This window comes from Squalius cephalus, assembly GCF_949319135.1.
Source record: "Squalius cephalus genome assembly, chromosome: 13".
NCBI classification, from domain to species: domain Eukaryota; kingdom Metazoa; phylum Chordata; class Actinopteri; order Cypriniformes; family Leuciscidae; genus Squalius; species Squalius cephalus.
The window spans coordinates 35,556,159-35,577,006 of NC_137134.1; the positions used below are offsets into that span (position 1 = coordinate 35,556,159).

At 37.8% G+C, this 20,848-nt stretch overlaps 1 protein-coding gene across 1 annotated transcript; it reads right to left on the bottom strand.

The window, feature by feature from the left end:
* Positions 1-6,953: 6,953 nt before the first annotated feature.
* Positions 6,954-20,830, bottom strand: timm44 (translocase of inner mitochondrial membrane 44 homolog (yeast)). The gene is made up of 13 exons (XM_079890205.1): positions 19,614-20,830; positions 18,978-19,085; positions 18,721-18,891; positions 15,954-16,034; positions 14,977-15,126; positions 13,633-13,769; positions 12,557-12,642; positions 12,145-12,237; positions 10,187-10,311; positions 10,056-10,106; positions 9,174-9,263; positions 8,436-8,546; positions 6,954-7,429 (listed from the first exon to the last, which is right to left on the bottom strand). The coding sequence occupies exons 1-13, from the start codon at positions 19,641-19,643 to the stop codon at positions 7,310-7,312; spliced, it is 1,353 nt and encodes a 450-aa protein (XP_079746331.1). The 5' UTR covers positions 19,644-20,830; the 3' UTR covers positions 6,954-7,309.
* Positions 20,831-20,848: the final 18 nt, after the last annotated feature.

Here is a 20,848-nt window from a genome sequence, read left to right on the forward strand (position 1 = left end):
ATGCTTTACGGCAGATTTGAGCTCATTTATCATGTAGGGCAGGACCTTGCAGATTTCATAGGCCAGTAGTGATGCTCATCTCGGGCTGCAGCGACTCTAATGCGAATATTTATCCCAACAGACGCGCCGTTGCGCGATCCGTCACCCTATTCATTTACAGAGGCGCGCGAACACATGCACAGAATCAGTAGATATTCATAAAGTCCTGATGACATTTACGCCTCAAGAGTGAGCGTCAGTTAACGGAGGGCAATGCATAGGCTATACACTGTAACCAGTTCTAACAGTTTTTAGTTGACTGTAAACATCTAGTAATCTGTACTATTGGCATATGTTGGGTTTGTGTTCAGGCAGCTTCAAGTGTCTCTTTATGACTGAAGATGTGCAGCTGGGAATGTTTTTTTCAGCAGTTTTATTAAGTACTAATAAAAACCTAAAAAAAAAAAAAAACGACTTTAAATGAGGTTACTGTAGCCTAATGCAAATATTCAAATATGAGGAAGCAGCTTTTAAATGGATGATTTATTATGCTTAGTGCCGGCCTTGACAAAACTGTTTCCATTCCAATAACTAGATGAGTATAGTTTGGAGAAATTTTGAGATGGATTGACAAAGTCTTGTCTGAAAGTTTGAAATAACTTTGAGTAAAATTCAAGCTTTTCATAGTAAATAAAATGTTAACATGTTCTAACACATTATTAACATGTTTCAACAAGTTATTAACATATTTTAGAATGATTTAGCACAATGCTAGCATGGTTTAGCGTGTTGCTAGCATTTCTTGGTATGTTGCTAGCATGATTTTGTATGTTGCTAGCATGATGTTGTACAGTGTTAACATGTTAGAATGATTAGCACATTGCTAGCATATTGCTATCATGATTTAGTATGGTGTTAACATATATCTAGCTCATTGGCGACATTTTAGCCTGTTGCTAGCATGCTGCTTATAGCAAGATTTAGCACATTGCTAGCATGTTCAAACATGTTGCTAGCATGATTTAACACGTTGCTAACATGTTTCTAGCATGGCTTAACACAATTGCCAGCATGTTTTGACAAGTTTTTATCATGATTTAGCACGTTGCTAACATGTTTCTTCTAACATGGTTACATTGCCAGCATGTTTTGACAATTTTTTAGCATGATTTAGCACATTGCTAACATGTTTCTATGGTTTAACACATTTGCCTATATGTTTTGGCAGTATTTTAGCACTTAGCACATATCTAACCTGTTTTTAGCATGGTTTAACATATTGCTAGCATGATTTAGCACATTTTTGCCATGTTTTTGCATGTGGCTTGATAGATAGATAGATAGATAGGTTGATATGTTGATAAATAGATAAGTTGATAGGTTGATAGATAGATATTTAAATGAAAACATCTCTTTTCATCTTCTCAATGTTCTCGTCCATGTCGATAAACACTTGCTTGTTCAATGAACCACATCTTGATTTAATGTAACCTGGAGATTAGTCATAAAAATAAAGTCAATTATTATAGCCGGGTAACAGCCAAGAGAGACTCTTCTGTAACTGTTTCCCCAACCTCCGGTCTTCTGATTTACACCCATAGATTAGCTGTCACTTCCACAGAGCAAACAAACGCCTGAGAGGGCGTGAGTAACTGCCCTGGAGGTAAATGGGAAGATATATATAGGGCTGAACTGGGCATGCTCACATCTACACCCACTTCCCACAAGGTTTGCCACCCCATTAGGCTTGTTTTCCAGACACTCAAGTCTAATTTCCCGTCTCTTGTTGGTTTCTTGGATCAGGCTTTTCCTGGAGTTGTCTAATCCAATCTCAGAGTTCCTAAGGGATTTTCTGAACAGGCTACACAAAATGCTCACACACCACCCATAGTAACTAACTTTAACTTTAAACTACTTTAAATTGAGTTGCTATGTAACTTCATTTCTGTTATCTAGTTTTTAACTAGCTTAGCTTACAGTGTAGCTAACTAACCCAGCTCGCAAAAATATGCTCTACTAACGTTCCTGTTAAGTTATGAAAACTTTGTTTGTCTTAACGTTCAAAACTTTAAAAAAAAAATGGAAACGTTAATTTGGAATGATTTCTAAACATTTTGAAAAAAGTAGTAACATTTAAAAAAGGTTAAACGAACATTCCATGAACGATGTTTTAATGTTTTTGTGCTAACGTTTTGAGAACATTCTTAAAAACTATCAATATTACAGTAAAACTATATTCTTATAAACATTTCTACACCATTATTTTCAGTAGATAAATTTTTTTTTTTTTTACAATGCTAGCATGTTTTAACATGTTGCTAACATGATCTAGTATGGTGTTAACATGTATTTAGCATTATTTAACGCATTGATGACGTATTAACGTTTTTGCTAGTATGATTTAGCACGTTGCTTGCATGTTTACAGCATGTTCCAACATGTTGCTAGCATGATTTGGTATGTCACTAGTATGTTTCTAGAATGATCACATTGCAAGTATGTTTTTAAAAAATGTTTTTTAAATATGTCATCTTGGTGATCAAAGATGAGTTTAAGAGATAAAATGATTGACTACAGGGGGATTTTAAGAAAACAAAATGCCTTTATGAGTCAAAGTTCCTACATTTTATGATAATAAATCTTGCTTAGCAAACATTTCCTGAGATAAGTGTGTATGTACTGAAGAAACTAAAGAAAGTAAACATCAATCTGTGATTGTCTTGAGGAAGTGTTCCCATGCTGACGACAGTTTCGACAACCTAAGAAGTTGTTTGCGTGGTTTCAAGGTTGAGCTTGAATTTACACCAGCAGAAATCGCCCCCAGTCTAAAGCCCTGACAGAAACCAGTCGTCCTCCGCATTAAACTCGTGACAAATTGCCATCCTGAAAGCCACTAACAGGAGAACCGCAGGCAGAGGACCTACTGATCAATAGAAACCGGATTTGCCATTGTTTTCGTCCTCCAAAACACATCCATAGATCCTCATAAAGAATCTGCCGCTGGGATGGGGCGATCGTTCATTTCATTTCGAGCGAGGATACGCCAACGCAGCCCTAGACGACCCGCTCATGAGGAGATTGTATGCCGATTCACAGTGGAAACTGCTGAAATACCCGTCGATTTGCCACTAATTTGTTGTCTTTGAGTAATTGCAGGTCTCCTTGACCTTTGACCTTCCTTAAATAAACTTAAATTAGACTAATTGCTTGGTAAAGTAACAATAAAACACATGATTTGAGTCTTTGAATGCCATCGAAAGTAATTATTTGCTTTCTGCAATATGCAAAAGGACTCACGAAGCAGCCTAAAGGTCTAATAAATGAGCACTGGAGGGGTCTCATTAGCAAGCCGCTAACTGAATGCTAATGCTGCAGCTCATTTGCATATGTGCGTTTGCGAGCGCATGTTCCTGACAGGTCTGTGAAGAGACATTGGATTTGTTTGGAACGTGTTCAGCAATACAACCAGAGCACACTGCGTGAATACCGCTTGATCTTACAAAAGGAAAATGTATGTGTAAAAATATAACTTTTGCTGGTCCAATCAAATATTATGTCAAAAAGAAGTTGAAATCACATTTAATACTGCTTCGGGTTCATTTGTTGCACTGGAAATGGCATGACACAGTATACATACTACATACCTGAAAAATAGTATTGTAGAATGCAATTCTGAACCCGTATTTAACTGTACAGTCAAAAGTCAAGAAATTAACAAAAATGGAAGGTTGCAGTATACATAGTACATACTGCAAGAATAGTATGTAATACTAGTCACAGTGTACACATAGTATAGTAGTTTGCTATTCTGAACCAGCATTTAAACATACAGGCAAAAGTCCAGACATTAACAAACCAAATTTGCTTAAAAATGACAGTTCACAGTATTTGTACTATACATACTATATACTGCAAGAATAGTATGTAGTACTAGTTACAGTATACTTAAAAGTATGGTATAATGCTATTCTGAACCAGCATCCAAACTAACAGCCAAAAGTCAAGAAATTAACAAACTAAATTTGCTTTAAAATGGTGGTTCACAGTATTTGTAGTATACATATACTGCAAGAATAGTATGTAGTACCAGTAACAGTTTACATAATAGTGTGGTTGAGTGCTATTCTGAATCAGCATTTACAGCCAAAGGTCAATACATTTTTAAACAAAATTTGCTCAGAAATGGCAGGTCGCAGTATACATACTACATACTGAAAGAGTAGTATGTACTAGTTACAGAATACATAAAAGTATGGTAGGATGCTATTCTGAACCAGTATCTAAACAAACAGCCAAAAGTCACAACATTACAAAATGTACTTAAAAATGGCAGGTCACCGTATTTGTACTATACATACTATATAATGAAAGAAAAGTATGTAGTATTTGTCTCAGTATGCATAATACAGTAGTATGGTATAATGCTATTCGACAGCATTTAAACAAACAGATCAAATCAAATTTGCTTAAAAATGGCAGGTCGCAGTATACTGAAATATTAGTATGTACAGCAGTACTAGTCACAGTATACATAATATTATGGTAGTATGCTATTCTTAAACACAACCATAAGTCAAAATAGTAAACAAAAATTGCTTAAAAATGGCACGTCACAGTATTTGTACTGTACTATACATACTAAATACTGCAAGAATAGTATGTAGTACTAGTCACAGTATTCTAGAACGCTATTCTGAACCTGTATTTATTCGTACTGACAAAAGTCAAGACATTTTTTTAAAAAGTTCAAAATGGCAGGTCATAGTATTTGTACTATACATACAAGTATACTGCAAGTAAAGTGTGAAAATAATAGTATGCTAGAATGCTATTCTGAACCAGTATCTAAACAAACAGCCAAAAGTCAAGACATTAACAAACAATATTTGCTTAAAAATGGCAGGTCACAGTATTTGAACTTTACATACCCTATAATGAAAGAATAGTATGTAGTATTTGTCACAGTATACATACTGTAGTATGGTATAATGCTATTCTGAGACAGCATTTAAACAAACAGCCAAAGGTCAAGACATTTTTAAATAAAATTAACTTAAACATGGCAGGTCGCAGTATGCATACTAAGATTAGTATGTACAGCAGAAACTAGTCACAGTATACATAATATTATGGTAGTATGCTATTCTTAAATTGACAATTGACAAGATTGCTTAAAAATGGCAGGTCGCAGTATGCATACTACATACTAAAAGATTAGTATGTACAGCAGAAACTAGTCATATGCTATTCTTAAATTGACAATTGCCAAAATTGCTTAAAAAAATGGCAGGTCGCAGTATGCATACTACATACTGCAAGATTAGTATGTACAGCAGTACTAGTCACAGTATACATAATATTATGGTAGTATGCTATTCTTAAACACAACCAAAAGTCAAAACAGTAAACAACATTAAAAATGGCACGTCACAGTATATGTACTCTACATACTAAATACTGCAAGAATAGTATGTAGTACTAGTCACAGTATTCTAGAATGCTATTCTGAACCTGTATTTATTCGTACAGACAAAAATCAAGACGTTTTTAAACAAAGTTAAAAATGGCAGTCACAGTATTTGTACTATAGCCTACAAGTTTACAGCAAGTATAGGCCTACTATGAAAAGAATAGTATGCTAGAATGCTGTTCTGAACCAGTATCTACAAATTTTGCATATAGTGTCTTATATATTTTAGAATAATACTCATGTTCATACTCAACTCATAATAAATCTCATGTTTTGAGGTGGATATTGTGTATTTTCTGTAGGCTTGACGGGTCAGAACATAGGCTACTATCCATCTGCAGATGTAGGAAAACTTCAGGACAAGTGCACACCTCAGCGGTCTCCTCAAGCAAAGGAGATCCATCACGAAACAGATGCGCTTGTCACAGGATGAATGAATGGATGAACGAATAGGAAAACCTGTTTATCAGACTTTCTCCACGTTTCCAGAGCCTGCAGGCAATAAATCTGACCGCGTCGGAACGGCGCGCCCACGTTCATGGACAAGCGCGGCACGTTGGTGAGAATCAACCCACAGAAACCTGAAGAGAACAATTCTCTGAAACACATTACATAACAGCATTTTCTCACTCTAAATAGCCAAATACTGCCAGCTAAATTAGCTGCTAAAGTGAATTAGCAGTTTACATTCTAGTCCGATGTAAGTTTAGGCTACAGCTTACTGTTAACAAACGTTAACACTAGTTGTCAGATTTCAAATTATAACTTGTCGAACTACAATCTACTCGATTAAAAGTAGTTTAAATAGAGTCAAGCAATCCTTTAAACAGGTAGCCACACTTAAAAGTGACTTACACAAACGTGCTAACTGCATGCTACAAACAAAAACTAGGCGTAGCTATACACCTTAATTTCAGATAGCTAGTTTTTGTAAGTAGCGATATACACTTTAATTTTAGTTATCTAGTTTTTGTAAGTAGCTGTTTACCTTAATTTCAGTTTGCTATTTTTTGTAGGTAGCGATATACACTTTAATTTCAGCTAGCTAGTTTTTGTAAGCAAGTTAGCTATACACTTAAATTTCAGTTAGCTAGTTTTTGTAAGTAGCTATACAGACCTGATTGAAATAAATCAACATATCAGCACATCTTTCATGGTGAGTGGTGAAGCATGGAATAATTTTAATAATATACATTTCATGTTTTTGATCCAGATAATCAAGCTCTACATCAACCAGCAACTCCTTTATATACGATACTCGACATACTGTAATGTTTTAAAGACGAGCTGCTATTTTAGCCCCACATGAGGCGGAAATTAATAAAAGACTATTTGATGGCTTAATAAATCCGTCGAACTCTTCCGACCTTAAAGATATAGTCTGCAATTGATAAAACTACACAAACTGGCAAACAGGACCAAATTATTAATAAATATGTTGAACTGCTATTGGCGGCCAGTGGGTTTCAAGTCGGTGGGGAGGTCTGGTTATCTTCAGATTCAATCCAATATAAATAAAGTACTTTTATTATAATTATTATTAAACATCGTTACTAATAGCTGTGTAGAATGGCACTTGATAACCACTCGACATAATCTTCCAGAACAGTTAGACAAACAGTACACACAAACAAAAAAAATGAGTCTCTCAGTCTTTCAGACTGATGGGGTTTCGGTCCAATGGCGCGAGTCCAAACGTCGGCCATTTTGTCTCAAACTCGAACAACCCCGCGGTCGAGTCAGGGTTCGTGAAAGGGCTCTGGAAGAACACGGGGGCGGAGTTATGTAAAACAAGTGGATGTGTGTGGCTCCGCCCCTAGCTAAGCCCCGCCCCCCTGAGTTCCCTCTGTAGAACCGTCTTTACAGGATCTGCTCAGTACTGGATGCAGAGATGTCTAAGAGTCTCCAAGCGGCGTAGGGGTTCAACTCGTCCTGATCTCGACACAACGCCCAAACGTACATCATCCTCAGGACCTTATCCTGTGAAACAGGCAAACACAATGAATGGATGAACTTCATTAACCCACCGGTGTGATCAGAACGGTCAGTGCATCACGTGATCAACCGCTGAATTCAACTCAGCGCTTGTCATATATCACAACTATTCAGTGTTTTCAACAACATAATGTTTATTTTAGGTTTCAGACATTTAAATACACATAAGTACACGCAAAACAATGAATTTGAGTTTGTAAAATACACACAGATGTCTATAGAGGCGGCAATAATAATCCTTTCCATTATAATAAGACAACATGATTTATTCATATCAGATACACATTGTGTAAGTAACTTTAAAGTTTACTCTATTCTTCTCCCAGTTCACCAGCCACTTACTTTCATGTATTTCAGGAGAAGTGGATGTATTGACGTGTTGTAAATCCAACAGATCCGATTCTCTGAACAGCGGCACAAACTAACGCATACAGCTCAACTAACACGATCGTTATAAACATGTGTAAACAACAAAACACATCCACTTGCGCATATTTGACAATCGGAATATTTCATGCTATAGCTAACAAATTTGTGAATATTTTGAATAAAAAAGGTAAAAATGACATAAAAGCAGATTATGCACTATTGTGGCTGCGGTGTGTCACGTGACAAGCAATGGCGCGTCACCATTTATCACCAATAAAGTGGCACTTTCTAAATAACGTTCGCCTTGAAAAACTCACACTGGGGGGTCAGCTAGAATACTTTAGGCTTACGTGTGAAAGGGTTAAAGCCGTCTTCTTCAGCGTTGGAAATAAAAGAGCGTTTCTAATATCCACGACTGTCTGAACTCAATGACTCGAGGGCAGCGGACTGCCATAATTAACCACAAGCTTCTAATGTGAAAACATCCCTGGTGTGCCGTTTCATTCGGCCTTTTAACAGATTTATACCCTGAGAACTGTACAGTCACGATGGCCCAGAGTGAGATCACTGGAGGTGAATCACAACCTTCGAATGCGCTAATGTCTAGGAGTCGCTTACTCACCGGGTCTCCCTCCACGACTTCACCCTTCATGTTACGGATGACCATCACGAGCTGAGCCTGGAAGGTGATGATGAGAACGGGACCTTGTTCCATCATCTTCCCCATCGCCAGCTTCAGAGAAAACAAAATGGGAGTTATTTCATTCAGTCAAACCAAAAATTATTCCAGATATAATGTGTGATTTTTTTATTTAAAGCGGGACACTATAGTTCATTTATGTAAGTGAGGATATCAAAATAAAGTAAACTGTGACATATTATACCCAAAAATTCTTCATACAGTGACTACCAGTGATATTTATAAACCAGAAATGATTCAGACACTTTGAGCTGATCATGTTTTGCTGAAGTGTTTTTTCTTCTTAACCACAGACTGAACAAAATGAAGCATTGCTTGGTGATTGGTTGAGCTAAACTGGTATTATCTAATTGTGTAGTTAAATTTAACAGCTGACAGATATTCAACATAATTCATGTGTGAGACAGTCTAACAGAAGGACGGACAAAACCAGTCAAATATCCACTGAGTTCTTGTCATGTTTTATTACCATTTTCTAAACTATAGCGAACAAACTGTAATAATGTGAGAAATGTTGAAGGTATCTGAATACATTTTGGTTTGACGCTCTCACGTCTGATGATTCTGCATTATACGTCCATCCGGACGCTCTGATGGAGTTACTGAGCCATTAAGATGCAGCAGACGAATATCATGTGTCTTTTTCCCTTCGGTACTCACATCAATGTTATCAATGTCCAGGATCTTGGAGTGAAACTGGAGGCCCATGGCTTTGGCCTGCTGGATGGGGTGAGCCAGCTGACTGTACGTCTGAAACCAGAACCAGTGTTAGAGAGTCAAGTTAAAATGGATTGTTTACCCAAAAAATGAAAATTAGCCCATGATTTACTCACCCTCAAGTCATCCTAGGTGTATATGACATTCTTCTTTCAGACAAATACAATCAGAGTTATATTAACAAATGTCCTGGCTCTTCCAAGCTTTATAATGGCAGTGAATGGCTGTTTCTATTTTGAAGTCCATAAAAGTGCATCTATCCATCATAAAAGTGCATCTATCCATTATAAAAGTGCATCTATCCATCATAAAAGTACATCTGTCCATCATAAAAGTGCATCTGTCCATGATAAAAGTGCATCTGTCCATCATAAAAGTGCATCTATCCATGATAAGTGCATTTATGATGGACAGATGCGCTTTATCATGGATAGATGCACTTTTATGATGGACAGATGCACTTTTATGATGGACAGATGTACTTTTATGATGGATAGATGCACTTTTATAATGGATAGATGCACTTTTATGATGGATAGATGCACTTTTATGATGGACAGATGCACTTTTATCATGGATAGATATGCTTTAATGGACTTTCAAAGACAAACACCTATTTCACTGCCATTATAAAGCTTGGAAGAGCCAGGACATTTTTTAATATAACTCTGATTGTGTTCGTCTGAAAGAAGAACGTCATTTACACCTAGGATGTCTTGAGGGAGAGTAAATCATGGGCTAATTTTCATTTTTGGGTGAACTATCCCTTTACCAGCCAAATCACATCTAGAAAACAGCAGGGATGTTTTTTCCCGGGACACTCACGGCCTCGTAGCACCAGTCTTTCAGCACGTCCAGTTCTCCCTGGATCATGGCCTAAAAACAGAGCGAATGTTCAGCGTGAATGTTCTTTCAATGTTTTCGGAGTGATGTAAGCTGGGATTTTTGTCCCTCACCTCTAGGATGTTGGGAATGATGTCTCTCTCGCACAGCTTGAGGAAGGAATCCTTGTCGAAATTCGGATCCACCTTCAGGATCTCAGTCAGAACCTCCGACATCTCGGTTTTGGAGAACAAACCGCCTGAGAAGAGCAGAGGACGGTTATGATGAGGGAGATTCATCCATCCATCCATCTAACTGTCTGTCCGTCTATCTATCTATCTATCTATCCATCTAACTGTCTGTCGTCTATCTATCTATCTGTCTGTCTGTCTATCTATCTATCTATCTATCTATCTATCTATCTATCTATCTATCTATCTATCTATCTATCTATCTATCTATCTATCTATCTGTCTGTTTGTCTGTCTATCTATCTATCTATCTATCTATCTATCTATCTATCTGTCTGTCTGTCTGTCTGTCTGTCTGTCTATCTAACTGTCTGTCCGTCTATCTTTCTTTCTATCTATCTATCTATCCATCTAACTGTCTGTCCATCTATCTATCTATCTATCTGACTGTCTGTCCGTCTATCTATCTATCTATCTATCTATCTATCTATCTATCTATCTATCTATCTATCTATCTATCTATCTATCCAATCCATTTATCCATCCATCCTTCTATCCATCTATCCATCCATCCTTCTATCCATCCATCCATCCATCTGTCTAACTGTCCGTCTAACTGTCTGTCCGTCTAACTGTCCATCTATCCATCTATCTATCCATCCATCCATCCATCCATCCATCCATCCATCCATCTAACTGTCTGTCCATCTATCTATCTATGCATCTATCTATCTATCTATCTATCTATCTATCTATCTATCTATCTATCTATCTATCTATCTATCCATCCATCCATCCATCCAATTGTCTGTCTGTCTATCCATCCATCCATCCATCCATCTAACTGTCTGTCCATCTATCTATCTATGCATCTATCTATCTATCTATCTATCCATCCATCCATCCATCCATCCATCCAATTGTCTGTCTGTCTATCCATCCATCCATCCATCCATCAATCCATCCATCTATCTATCCATTCATTTATCCATCCATCCATCTGTCTACCTGTCTGTCCATCTATCTATCTATCTATCTATCTATCTATCTATCTATCTATCTATCTATCTATCTATCTATCTATCTATCTATCTGTCTGTCTGTCTGTCTGTCTGTCTGTCTATCTAACTGTCTGTCCGTCTATCTTTCTTTCTATCTATCTATCTATCCATCTAACTGTCTGTCCATCTATCTATCTATCTATCTGACTGTCTGTCCGTCTATCTATCTATCTATCTATCTATCTATCTATCTATCTATCTATCTATCTATCTATCTATCTATCCAATCCATTTATCCATCCATCCTTCTATCCATCTATCCATCCATCCTTCTATCCATCCATCCATCCATCTGTCTAACTGTCCGTCTAACTGTCTGTCCGTCTAACTGTCCATCTATCCATCTATCTATCCATCCATCCATCCATCCATCCATCCATCCATCTAACTGTCTGTCCATCTATCTATCTATGCATCTATCTATCTATCTATCTATCTATCTATCTATCTATCTATCTATCTATCTATCTATCTATCTATCTATCTATCTATCCATCCATCCATCCATCCAATTGTCTGTCTGTCTATCCATCCATCCATCCATCCATCTAACTGTCTGTCCATCTATCTATCTATGCATCTATCTATCTATCTATCTATCCATCCATCCATCCATCCATCCATCCAATTGTCTGTCTGTCTATCCATCCATCCATCCATCCATCAATCCATCCATCTATCTATCCATTCATTTATCCATCCATCCATCTGTCTACCTGTCTGTCCATCTATCTATCTATCTATCTATCTATCTATCTATCTATCTATCTATCTATCTATCTATCTGTCCATCCATCCATCTATAAGAAAGAGTAAGCATAAATGCAGTGGTGTCTCTACCGATGATGTCGGTCATCTTGTCAGTGACGGCGCGTGACGCTCTGACGAAGGCGTTGTCACTCTCATCGTACTTCATCTTCATCTCAAAGAACCCTGAGAGGAGAAAAGCACAGATTCAGCTCAATAACAGCACACACTGTCAGCACAACAACCCCACGCTAAAGCAAACATCTCACATCATGGTGTGAGCAACACGCAGCCTTTCCTCTGGAAAAACACTCCATCATGAAGGGAGCAGGAGCCGACGGTGCTCGTTACTGAGCCTCATTATCACTGCGCCTAACGAGGCTCTAATTGATGCAGTGAACTCTTCAATTACCAACTAACATCCAGAGCCGCTCCAGAACAGAAGTGAACATGCAGATCTCTGCGCCATCTATTGGTCAATCATGTGCACTGCAGATCAACTCACTGTTAAAAACCACATTGTTGTCCTTGAAGTCCTTCCACTGCTGATACCATTTAGAGTCCTTGTGAAGCACGACACCCATCGCCTCCCTTCAAGAGAAAACCACTACGTTAAGATCTTATTAAAGGATTGGTTCAGTTCAGAGTTAAAATTTCATGAGTAAATAATCCCCCCACGTCATCCAAGATGTTCATGTCTTTCTTTCAGTCGAAAAGAAATGAAGGTTTTTGAGGAAAACGTTCCAGGATGTTTCTCCATATAGTGACTTCAATGGGGTCCAACGGGTTGAAGGTCCAAATGTGAGTTTCAGTGCAGCTTCAAAGTCTCGACACGATCCAGCCGAGGAATAAGAGTCTTATCTAGACAAACCAGCGGACATTTTATAAAAAAAATAAACATTTATATACTTTTTAACCACAAATGCTCGTCTCGCACTGGCTGGGATGCGTCACACATTATGCAATCACGTTGAAAGGTCAAGCGGGACGTAGGAGAAAGAACCGACCTAGTGTTTATAAAGCGAATGTGCAAAGACTATGTCAAACGGCATTTACAAAAAAAAAAAAAAAGGTAAAGCAACGATGTCGGATGATTTTGAAGTTGAAAGGGAAAATGTGATGGAGTTTTTCGCTCTATATTTTCCGCCAACATCAGGTTACCGTCTGAACTTTCCAACGTGATTATGTAATGTGTGAAGTCGTGGACATGTGAGACGAGCTTTTGTGGTTAAAAGTATATAAATGTTTATTTTGTTTTATAAAATGGCGGATGGTTTGTCTAGATAAGACTCTTATTCCTCGGCTGGATCGTGTCGAGACTTTGAAGCTGCACTGAAACTCACATTTGGACCTTCAACCCGTTGGACCCCATTGAAGTCACTATATGGAGAAACATCCTGGAATGTTTTACGCAAAAACAATTTCTTTTCAACTGAAGAAAAAAAGACATGAACAAAACGCTAAAAAAGTAATTTAAATTATCTAGACTAATATACTTGATGTATACAATGTTACACTTGACATTGATATACAACATACATTCTTCTTAAAATAAACATCTCGACGTCATACTAGACCTACTCGTTGGCCTCGAAGACTCTGTCTTCAGCGCCGGCTGTCTTGGATGAGAAATCGCTCCTCTTCCTCAGTCTGCTGGGCGGCCGGTACGGGCCGCTCTGTCCGAGTTCACCGATCTCTTTCTTCACGCTCTCCACACCCTGAACACAGCGAAGATCAAGAGGCATAAGAGCTGAAACTATCGACATATTCAGAACAGGGTGCATTTCATCCACTTTCACAACATAGAAACATCAGAAAACTCATCGCTTATGATATAAACAGCATTTGATTTGACAACTAGAGATGCACCGATGAATCGGCCAATAATCGGTATCGAGCGATAAAAGCTAGGCTTGTTATTTTTTATATCGGCCGATTGTTTAAAAACAGCCGATGATCAGTGGCGATTATATCCTGTCAATCAAAAGGGTGTGAAACGTGTGTGAAGAAGATCTCTCGTGTGTTGAATTTAGGGCAAGTTAATGCGACAATAACGCTTTAACAGAGTAAAAATAGCGACGTTAATGCAGACTTTATTTGACCCTCTGAATCATCCGTAGTTCAAGCCAAGGGTTGCCAGATCAATGTTTTTTCCCCACATCAAACATTATTTGTAGCTCCTCTTATCCATTAATCACAACTTTACTTCTGATAAGAAACTAAGTCTTAGCTTTCACATTCTCACCATTTTATCATGAAATTCACACAATAAATGGTGTTTTGACGCTCTTAAATGTGGCGTTAGATCGCTATAGCGCTTCAGTTCAAGAGTCTTTTCTTCCACTTTAATACAAGTTATATCTAGAAAAACATGCATGAACATCAGAAGGTATGTTGAAAGATACAGAATTACTTACTGAAATCTCTATTGTGTCTCATTTAATCACTCAATCTGTGTTTCAACCGCGGAAAGACGTCAATAAAACAGCTTGAGAACAATATCACTAAATGTTGCATTCACCTCAGGAAAGTTAACCAGTGTTCACAGTTTGTTAGTGATCTATAAAAACACTAGAGAAGAGCTTATTCACTGTTAATTATATGTTTGAATAAATTTGCCATGACAAAGTGCCATAAAAACCTGAGTTGTATTCAAACATTTCAGCTTTATTAGAGTGTAAATATTATATCTGGAAATAAATAGCAGTTGAATATTAATAGCTCTGTTGTTGATTGTAATCTCTAATATTATAGTGTACCAAATGAGAGGGTTCCCTGTATAGTTTGCAGCATTATTTGGGAGAGATTTCTTTTCCTTAAGAAAAATCAAACTATCGGGCGATATCATTCGGAATAATCGGCGGGAAATTTAGTATCGGTGCATCTCAATTGACAGAAACCCAAGACTCTGTAGGGTGTAGGGACCTGTGAGATCGCCCGAAACGCTCCGGTCTTTCCCAGTTTTTCCCCGCCCTTAGACACCGTCTCTGCCGAGTGTTTGGCTGTTTTAGCAGCCTCCTCCATGCCTTCCTTGATCTTCTTTCCGATGTCTGAGCGACCCACTTCTTCCAGACCCTGAGGAGAAATGCACACAATCAGAATGCATTTTGTAAGAGAAATATGTCCAGGTAATCCCTGCGTTACAAATATGAACTACAGTCAAACCAAAAATTATTCAGACACCAGATATAATTTTTACTAGTGTGTGCAGGACACCATAGTTCATTTATGTAAGTGAGGAGAGCAAAATAAAGTAAACTGTGATATATTATACCCAAAAATTCTTCATACAGTGACTACCAGTAACATTTATAAACCAAAAATGATTCAGACACTTTGACCTGATCATGTTTTACTGAAGTGTTTTTTTCTTCTTAACCGCAGACTGAACAAAATGAAGCATTGCTTGGTAATTGGTTGAGCTAAACTGGTATTATCTAATTGTGTAGTTAAATTTAACATAATTTGTGAGACAGTCTAACAGAAGGATGGACAAAACCAGTGAAATATCAACTGATTTGATAAGTCTGAGTTCTGAACTCTGATATTTTATTACCATTTTAGAAACTATAGCGAATAAACTGTGATAATGTGAGAAATGTTGAAGGAGTCTGAATAAATTTTGGTTTGACAGCACAATAACCCAACATTCATCACATTACTAGCATACTCTGAGCAGTTATGCAAGTCACTGCAGTTTAAAAAAAAGTGTTTTCCACACAAAATCAGAACAAAATGTCATCCTTCGCAGAACATCGCAATTCTGCAGCGTAAACACTCTGCAGAAATGTAACATTCAGCACTTATGCAAATGAAAACACTAAATATAAATATAAATGTCCTCTGAAATGAGACAAAGTGCATGTCAAGATGTTCTGGAAACGGCAGTAATTCCCACACACCTCCTTCACTGTCTCTGATAGCGTCCCCAGAGTTTTCTTCAACACTTCAGAGGTTTTGACTGTTTCAGACTCGATGGTTTTCTGGAAGAAGCAACAAAAACACAATTCAGCACAATTTCACAAGGGGACATTCAGCTGTTTTATAACCACAGTAATGTTAATATTAGGGCTGTCAATGTTAATGCATAATTGCGTCATTAACATAATTCACATCACACAGATGATCTTAGAAGTCATGAAGGGGTTTCGATTGCAACTGTGTCTGTTTCATATGGTTCTATATGTTTTTTAATCTCTATGTATTTATTTTTTATTGAGAAACACTTTGGACAACTTATGTTGCATTAAACTGCGCTATAAGAATGGAAAAATTACATTATAAGTCAGTAATCAGCGATCAGATTTAAAGCCGCTAAACTGAATAAAATGCATAATTGCCTCATTTACATAATTCACGTCACGCAGTTTAAGCCGCTAAACCCCGGGAAAGTTTTCAGTCCAACGATCCAGTAAGTGAATTAATTCAAACAATCAGCGACAATGTAAAGAAACCCAGGCTGATTACATCAGATATGATAGAGAGAACAGCGACTCTCAGCCAGTTTTCAGTGAATTGTTCATTTCAAGTGTGTGTCAGTTTACCTTTAAAACACGAGCTCTGTCGTTGTTTCTGAAGAGCGCGAGTCCTCGCGCATCGCGCTGTGTGAAATACAGACTGAACCGAACATCGCTGAATGGAAACCAGATAATACGGAAACCTTTTTTTTTTTTTTTCAATCTTCTTTACTTTGCTAGTAAAGTTGTGATGGGTGCAGATTGTAATCAAGGTAAAGACGATTGCGGTGATGTACAGTTAGCGCGCGCGAGTCCGTTATATTGATGCGCAAACAAACCGTGATTGGTGTTGAATTTCCTCGATATGATACCCTGAAAAATATAGATATTCGATACCATTTTCGATACCATGAGGAAAACTGCCATATACATAACGCCATTCAGATAATTTGTTATCATAACTCATATTTTTTTTGTTGATAATTTGGGTAATTTTAATTGCAACATTACATATAGCACAGCACAAAAAATACAAGTAAACAGTCAGTAATAAAATAAGAACAAATAAAGTAATTGCAAACAACAGCACAAATAAACGCAGTAGAATAAAGAGACAAATGAAATAAGCACGGTTTTAAGTTTTTAAGGTGGGTCTAACAGTACTATTCAGGTAATACAGAAATTAAAGTGATCAAATGTAAAATAACACTGGACCGTTTACATTGTAAAAATTAACATACATTTAAAGTTACAAAAGTTATTCAGCCAGTGCCCATGTGACCAGCGTTGGCCAATAGTGAGCCGGCGTTCTGACGTAGAACCAGGAGGCGCACACACACAACATCAACAGCGTAGTAGGAGAATGTTGTGGAAGAGAAGAAATTGTTGAATAAAGTCGTTTTTTTTGCGCACAAAAAGTATTCTCGTCGCTACATAACATTAAGGTTAACCCACTGTAGTCACTTGGACTATTTTAACAATGTCTTTACTAACTTTCTGGGCCTTGAAAGTTGCAATGACGTTGCTGCCTATCTGGGATCAGAAACCTCTCAGATTTCATCAATAATATCTTCATCTGTGTTATGAAGATGAACGAAGGTCTTACGGGTTTGGAACGACATGAGGGTGAGTAATTAATGACAGAAATTTCATTTTTGGGTGAACTACTACTACTCAGCTATTCCAGTTACAAAATTCGCTGTATTTACCTGAATAAGCCATGAAAAAAAAAGTCATTTTGGTTCTCGCGAGCTGTTTGAGAGGAGGCTTTATGAGAGAGACACTTATATAGATCAGTTTCAGTGTGAGCGTGAAACCTGCAAAAATTACTAAAATAATGCGCAATACAAGCACCATTTAACCGGAGCGAATGAGACGAGTGAGTGAGAGGAGGCGGGTGTGTGTCAGTTCGCCGTCGGAGAGAAGAGAGAGTGAACGCGCAGCTAGAATCGGTGTATCGATACTGCAGAAAAGGAGTATTGGAACCGTTTCAGATATTTCAGTATCGATACACATCGAATTATCAATATTTTTGACAACACTATTGAGGATAATGTTCTTATTTGTCATGAGTCATGTGTATGTTGCTGTGTTTAGTAATTCTGTAGGTATATAGGTATATATGCAGTCATGTCCAGGAGAAACGAGGGTGCCGCCATCTTTAGAATATTGTCTTTGAACTTCAGTTTTTGCGGTCGCTCTGTATATTTGTATGGTATTGCTGTCCAGGAGTAATTAGCTTTTGAAGTGGATTTATTTAATGTAAAGTTAACGAAAGTTATCATGAGGATTGTAATGTATAAAGCAGAATATAAAGATTTTAAAACGAGCCGTTCATTCATAAATACGCAAGATCGCTGTGAAAATACAGACCGGAAGTCAAAAGACATAAGGTCTATACACTGTGAATTCTGTAATGTTTTTTTGTTTTCATGGGTGCATAAATGAATGAATTATATGGACTCCTTATATCATTTGGTTATTAAAGTGTCCTTTTTTGGAAAAACACCTAAATTTACCTAAAAAAAACTAACAAAAAACTTGCAGAAAATAGTTTTGTGAGAATCACCCTTCAATCTGATGGTTGATTTTGCTGGATATAGCAAATGATGACAAAATAAATGTGTTAAACCAGATAAATGGTGTATGCTCAAGTGTTTTAATACATTGACAGCCCTAGTTAACATGCAACATAAAACACTCATATACGCACATATTTCCTCCTGGCTTGCTTGAGGGCTTCAGATTCTTCTAGTTTTTTGGCCTCCTCGCGAAACTTCTTGATGTTCTCCTTCATCTCGGTGTTCTTGCCCAGTTCCTGCTTGAGATTGTCCAGAAACTCTCCCAGGAAGCCCTTCCGACCACCGCTGGACATAAACCTGGCCTGCACATCATCACACGCGCATGAAAAACATGGAAAAAACCCAAATCTCCCCTAAAAAAAACAAAACACTGACGTGCCACACTCACCTGTGCCGTACTGGCCGCCGGGCCACATATCCTATACGTGTGAGCTCTGTCGTATAACGCTGCATATTGACGAGTGACTAACAGTGCAGGACTTCTCCTGACACAAAGCTGAGCACAAAAACATGCATTATAATACAGTCACTTCATAATTATGAAGAAAAAACGCCAGAAAGACATGCTCAGGTGTGTTATCTGATACTGATGTCACTTACAAACAAGATATTATACATGCATTATTCATATTTCATAAAAATCAGATGGCATTTCAAAGAACATCATGGTATTTCCATAGTACATGACCAAAAACCATGGTAATACTATGGGATTTTATAGTTAAGGGGTATAAACACAATAATGAATACCTGTTTGGTGCTTTTTTGTGATTTACACATAAATAATGTCATTTTAGAAAGTTTTATTAATTATGTTATGATATTTAATGCTCCATCAAGGCCAGAATCATGTTTCATCAGCATGACTAGAGAATCTTTTTACATTTCTACACTAAACACATGATAGTTCTAGAGAATCAAACGCGCGCTCGTGTTGCTTTAATAGCGAACCGTACGCTAATCGTGAAGATATTGATCGCGCTGTTGATAACCGCTTATTAAAAGGTTAAAATGAGAAACTCACCTGGTAACACTGACACAAGGAGGCCGCCATCTTGGAAGCGCTGCGAGTGACCCGTTTGGCTGCTGACCTTGCGACGCAATTCCGGGGGAGGAGCCACGTCAGGAAGCAGCCAATCAACAGACGCCTATTATCTGACGTCTCACAAAGTATATGTAAGGGATAATGTATAGACCAACGCTACTTTTGCGTCATCGAAGGGTAACGCCCCTTTTTGGGGGAAAACAAACAGATTCCCCTGAGAACAGAACTCGCTCGCTCTAGACCTGCAAAGTTTCTTGAAAGCAAAAATCGCACAAACATACACTCTCTTTGAACTATTCTGACATCTACCACTATCTCGTGGAATCACCAAGTAAGTAGCCTATTTTTTTTTTGTCATTAACACACTCATAGTATGACAAACTAGACGATGAGGCCATGTCAAGAGGAGTCGGTGGTTTACTTGGATCATATTTCACTTGATTTAAGCTATTGACAGTTTTGTTGTCGACTAGCTATAACTTACTAGTTAGAAAGACGAAGCTGCTAGCAGCTACGTGATTAACGTTAGCTCTCACTAGGCACGCTACCTTGGCTGTTAACTGATTTTACTGTTGAAATAGTGGCAGGCTAGGACTAAAGTGGACATGGCTGGTTTCTGCTTGTGTCTAGAAAGTGCTAGGACTTTGAAAGTTGTAAAAAGGTTTACAGTGTACGGCAAAATATGTATGGGGCATGTTTTTCATTGTCTCTACCCCACTTAAGGTACGGACTATTTATGTTTTTAGCATCTGACATGATTGTTCTGATTACAGTGTTTGAGGGTTTCTTACTAGTATAGCTAGTCGACAACAAAACTGTCAATAGCTTAAATCAAGTGAAATATGATCCAAGTAAACCACCGACTCCTCTTGACATGGCCTCATCGTCTAGTTTGTCATACTGTGAGTGTGTTAATGACAAAAAATAGGCTAACGTTACTTACTTGGTGATTCCACGAGATAGTGGTAGATGTCAGAATAGTCCATATTTGGCCACTGCGTGGGGTCATTAATCCAGTTTTCGACCATTTCAAAGGGACACCTCTTTAACTCCCTATCCAGTAGCTTCTTTAAATACCGCTCACGGTCCTCGGCCGGCAAAGAGAGTGTATGTTTGTGCCATTTTTGCTATCAAGAAACTTTGCAGGTCTAGAGCGAGCGAGTTCTGTTTTCAGGGGAATCCGTTTGTCTTCCCCCAAAAAGGGGCGTTGCCCT

Excerpts from the sequence above, each read along its gene's own strand:
- timm44 (XM_079890205.1), bottom strand. The coding sequence starts at position 19,643 with ATGGCGGCCTCCTTGTGTCAGTGTTACCAG. Across the intron at positions 18,892-18,977 it reads CGGCGGCCAGTACGGCACAG|GCCAGGTTTATGTCCAGCGG; the intron begins GTGAGTGTGGCA and ends GATGATGTGCAG. Across the intron at positions 7,430-8,435 it reads AAGTCGTGGAGGGAGACCCG|GATAAGGTCCTGAGGATGAT; the intron begins GTGAGTAAGCGA and ends CCTGTTTCACAG.